A 5,570-nucleotide genomic window follows, 5' to 3' on the forward strand; every position below is an offset into this window, starting at 1 on the left:
CAGTTTTGTCACAGATGCAGGTTGTATCAATGTACAGGGGTCAACTACTGCAACTCTCTATGGGTTACTACAGGGCTGGAAGAAATCTCGACAGGAGGGGATTGTTCTTCATCATGTCTAGCTGCAAGATAAGGAATTATTTTCGTGGCTGAACAATCCTGATGATGCCAACATCTCCTGGCTTTCCCTACCCCTTTTTTTGCATATAGCTGAAGTCTCACACAACTTTATGAACATTACTTTTCACTACTTACCGGAGAAGGAGATAACTACTCCTTTTCCACCACCTGGAACTCTCTAACTTACTATTTTTATATAATTTTCTTTATTTCATCCAAAAAAAAATAAAAATACAAAAATTATACTTTATGTGCTCCACAATACCTCTCTCGCTCTCTCCCTATGGAGCCAACCAAACATTTACACTGTATCCATTTTTGCTACCACCTCCTTTTTCTGTCTCTCACCCCACCAACCTGGAATCCATTTCTCAGGTCTCATTCCATACTCCCCTCTAAATAAATTGGGACTAAGTAATTGAGTCCCATTCTAGCCAACCACACTCTCCCTTGAAGGACCTCTAGTTATTCCTTTAGTATGTGTACGACAAGGCTAAGCTTTGCAATATAATAGTAGTAAGGAACTTGGATCTTAGTGGTTAATTAGGTATTGGGCTCAAATCCCACCTTCACCATATTCTAATCTTCCAATCACATGCTTTTCAACAATTTTTTGGTTGGTTCAATATTGGTTTTAATATTTGAAAACCGATAGAAGACCGAAATTGATCGGATTGACGGATACGATCGAGTGAAATAGTTGTTTGGGTTGGAACTAAAAAAAAAAAGTAAATTAAAAATCCTAATAAAATCGAGAAATTTCTATATTTTTGTGCACTATTTTTATTTAAAAACATATATGAAAAGTTGAGATCGAATCAAATTTTTTTTTGGTAAAGAGTAATTTTATTGAGAAGAGCGTGACGAGGCTTAGGCTTTCACAAGTACATAGCTCCAAAAGCTAGGGAGTGGAAGATGGCCATATGGTCTTGAACGCTAAAGACCTAGTTTTCCAGGCAAGGGAATTAATAAATTGGTTTCGATCCCTTGGGACAAAGGAAAAAGAACATTCTTCAAAAACAGGAAACTAGATACAATATGTCTTGATATATTGGAAAATCCTCCAACACTGGTGAGCGACGCAACTGGAATGATGAAATGATCTCCTTGTTATTCGATTCCACAATAATTTGAAAAAGCACTCTAATGAATAATTATCACCTCCAATTTGCGGGCATCTCCAATTCTTCATATGGGGGCTGAAATAATTACCCTATTCCTGCCCGAAAACACAACCCAAGGTGGGATCTACTCCCCCATATTAGAAGAATTGAAGGAATTGGAGATGCACGTGAATTGGAAGTGATAATTATTCCAGATGGCATGTAACATGATGTTCGAATTGCAGCAGCTTCTCCCACTGATAACTATTAAATTCGATTTGATTTGTCTAGACCGGACAACGTATATGTTCGGTTTCGATCTGACCCGGTATAGGCAAAAAACCAGAAAATCGACCCAAACGGACCAACTCTACCGTTGACACCCCTACTTCACCATGTTGCTAGCAGAAACAAAGACCGTAATATTCTTTATCTCTTCCCATCTGCTGTAGGGCGGACGACGGCGATGGTGTCGCCGATGTTCAGGAACTGACGAGGACGACTGCAGTAACATTTGCCCTAGGCTCCTGTTACATTTTTCATATCCAATCTCTCAATCTCTAGGGTTTCTTCTCTCTAGGGCTATATTTTGATCGATCTGCACTTTCACACACAGGCATCAGATTCGGATTGGCCCGGTGCTGACCACAACGACGATCTTTTCATTTTCTTCGGTTTCGTTCTATATAACTCAACGTCTGAGGCTTCTCTCAACATTTTTTTTTTCACTGTGATTCTTTGTGGATTTTTTGGAATTGGAATGGGAGACAACTCGAGCTATTCGAAACCCTGAAACAGATTCGTGCATGGATTCCACACCAGCGTTCGATGCCCCAAGATGAGAAGATTGACACCCACTATTAAATCAGGTGAGTTCGTTGTCATTCTTCTAAGTCCATTCTCAAAACTATCGTTGTCGAGGATCGCTTCGCTTCCCGAGTCTTTACCTCTAGACACCGAACCATTGGAATTATCGGCCCAAGTTTCCGCAATCATTTCTCGCCCTGGTTGGCAGAAGAACCCCTCTCTGAAGAGATTAGCTCCATCTCTGACCCCATTCCATGTCTCCAGGCTCTTCAGTCTCAGCCTCGATCCTAGAACTGCATTAGAATTCTTCAACTGGATCGGGCAAAGGCCCGGTTATAAACACGACGTTCAGTCTTATTCAGCTCTCCTCAATATCCTCATTCGTGCTCGATTCTTTGGCGTTGCTGAAAAGATTAGAATTTTGATGATCAAGTCTTGTGATTCGGCGGAGGAAATGCGATTTGTTTTGGATGCGACTAGAACGATGAATCGAGATGGTGAACAGAAGTTTAAGCTCACCCTTAGATGCTATAATGCTTTGTTAATGTCATTAGCGAGACTCATCATGATTGGGGAAATGAAGGCTGTTTATTTGGAGATTTTGGATGATAAGATATCTCCGAACATATACACCTTCAACACGATGATCAATGCATACTGCAAACTGGGGAATCTCATTGAGGCCGGATTGTATGCAAGTAAGATATCGCAGGCAGGTCTGAGCCCTGATACTTTTACATACACTTCTCTGATACTAGGGCACTGTCGGAGTAAGGATTTAGATGGTGCTATTAGGATTTTCCAGTTTATGCCTCAGAAAGGTTGTCGTAGGAATGAGGTTTCTTACACTGTACTTATCCATGGATTCTGTGAAGCTTCACGGATTGAAGATGCATTAAAGCTCTTCTCTCAGATGGCAGATGACAACTGTAGACCAACCGTCCGTACTTATACAGTTCTTATATCTGCTCTTTGTCAATTGGGTAGGAGCTCTGAAGCGTTCATTTTATTTAGAGAGATGACAGAGAAAGGCTGTGAACCTAATGTCCATACATTTACTGTGCTGATTGATAGCTTGTGCAAAGAGAGCAAGCTTCAAGATGCACATGGGATGTTAAATGAGATGTCTGAGAGACGTTTGGTTCCTAATGTGGTAACCTATAATGCTTTGGTTGATGGATACTGCAAGGAGGGGAAGATGGATGCTGCTTTTGAGATGTTGGATATGATGGAATCAAAAGGTTGTAAGCCGAACACTCGTACGTATAACGAGTTGATATGTGGACTTTGTAAAGAGAAAAAGGTTCATGAGGCAATGGCATTATTCAGCAAGATGCTTGAGCTTGGCCTCTCCCCAAGTCTTGTCACATATAATTCTTTGATCCATGGGCAGTGTAAGGTGGGACATGTAGACAGTGGGTTTAGGTTGCTTCATTTGATGACAGATAATGGTTTAGCCCCTGATCCATGGACTTACTCAATGTTGATAGACAGCCTTTGCAAAGAAGGGAAGGTAGATGATGCTCAGACCCTACTTGACTCTCTTACAGAGAAAGGCATAAAACCGAATCAAGTGATTTATACTGCTTTGATAGATGGATACTGCAAAGTGGGTAGGATTGACAGTGCCCATTCTCTGCTTGAGAAAATGCTTGCGGAGAATTGCCTGCCAAATTCACATACTTACAATGTACTGATAGATGGATTGTGCGAAGAAAGGAAAATGGATGAAGCATCTCTGTTATTAGGCAAGATGGTAGAGATAGGGGTGAAGCCTACAGTTGTTACATTTACCATTCTCATTGATGCGATGTTGAAAGAAGGTGACTGTGACCATGCTCATAGGGTTTTCAAGCGAATGATTTCTTTGGGATGTCAGCCTGATGTTTGTACTTACACTGCATTTATCCGTACATACTGTCTTCAAGGAAAGTTAAAAGAAGCAGAGGATCTGATGGTTAAAATGAATAACAAAGGTATCCTCCCAGATCCTGTGACTTACATTGCACTGATAGATGGGTATGGAAGATTGGGATCCCTAGATTGTGCCTTTTATATTCTCAAGCGCATGTTTGATGAAGGGTGTGAGCCTTTGAGGATTACCTATTCCATTTTAATCAGGCATCTCATAAATGAAAAACGTATTCAGGAAAAAGGCAACGAGGTAAGTCTCCACCCAGTTTCAAGTGACACCTCTCTTGATACCACAAATGAATGGAAGATTTTCGAATATGAAACAGTTCTGAAGCTCCTTGAAAAGATGGATGAACATGGTTGCACTCCTAACATTGGCACTTTTCATGCTCTCATTATGGGATTTTGCAGCGAGGACCGGTTGGAAGAAGCACAGGGTTTGGTTCATTATATGAAAGAAAGAGAATTATTTCCCAGCAATGATATTTATACATCTATTCTCAATTGTTTCTGCAAGCTGGACATGTGTGAGGAAGCATTGCAGCTGGTGGATACAATGGTGGGATGTGGTTATCTACCACATTTAGATTCTTACAAGCTACTTGTTTGTAGGCTTTGTGAGAAAGGGGATATTGAGAAGGTTAAAGTAGTCTTCTGTACTCTGCTTCGGTGCAGGTATAATTATGATGAAGTAGCTTGGAAAGTTCTGATTGATGGTTTACTTAAGAGGGGCCTTGTGGATAGATGCTCTGAGCTATTGGACATAATGGAAGAGAAGGACTGCAGACCTAGTCCTCAAACATATTCAATGTTGATTGAGGGGCTTCCAGATGGAAAGGATGGGGCATAAGCTGTTTATTGTTGTCCAACTTAGTTGCATAAATTATTTACAGACACTTGTTTTCCCTCTGTTTTGTGCAAGTTAAAGATGGAGGTGAAGTAATAAACTTGGAAGCTCTGGTTCTTTTGCACAGATACCCATAATGAAGGTTGGCTTTCTTGGTTTGTTAAAGAAGATGTTTTGGCGTGTCAATATAACGGGCATTTGGTTGAAGCTGTAAGGAAAACACTTCCGACCTTCGAGTTTTCTTGGAGGTTCAGAGGGTTGGTTGTCACAGCTGCACCGAACCCACATAACAAATTTTTGATAATCAACAAGAGGAAAGTAAGTTTGCATTCTCAAACCATGCTCTATTCTTTTATTATTTTAAAATTTATTCTAGCATTTACAACCTGGATCTGTTTTACTAGAAATTTACTTGTTGGACTGTGTGTTCTACAAAATGAATCTCTTTGATTGTGCTTTTTCTAGTTTTAATTAAATCTATATTATGGTTCTCAATTTATGATTATGTGAGTTCAAAATTTCAAGAAGAAATTGCTATTTTTCAGTTTCCTTCGCTGTTAAGAAAGCAATACAGTTTTGCTTTTAGAATCTTTTTTTCCCCCTCCAGATATTTCATGAATTTTTACACTTTTCACTTTGTCTTGCGAGGTAGGCTTACAAATGAGCAATATTGATCGTACATATGTCATTTATTTACAATATTATATATATATATATATATACACCTCAGTTTCAGAACCAGAGAAGTGATTAGAAAAGAAAAAGAATGATATGACCTGG

The 5,570-nt window shown here is 39.7% G+C and overlaps 1 protein-coding gene across 1 annotated transcript; it reads left to right on the forward strand.

The window, feature by feature from the left end:
* The first annotated feature begins 1,949 nt into the window (after nt 1–1,949).
* Nucleotides 1,950–5,298, forward strand: LOC122653078 (pentatricopeptide repeat-containing protein At5g65560). The gene has a single exon (XM_043847009.1). It carries the CDS (start codon nt 2,061–2,063, stop codon nt 4,791–4,793), a length of 2,733 nt encoding a protein of 910 aa, XP_043702944.1. The 5' UTR covers nt 1,950–2,060; the 3' UTR covers nt 4,794–5,298.
* Nucleotides 5,299–5,570: the final 272 nt, after the last annotated feature.

This window comes from Telopea speciosissima, chromosome 2 (assembly GCF_018873765.1).
Source record: "Telopea speciosissima isolate NSW1024214 ecotype Mountain lineage chromosome 2, Tspe_v1, whole genome shotgun sequence".
In the NCBI taxonomy this organism is placed as follows: Eukaryota; Viridiplantae; Streptophyta; class Magnoliopsida; order Proteales; family Proteaceae; genus Telopea; species Telopea speciosissima.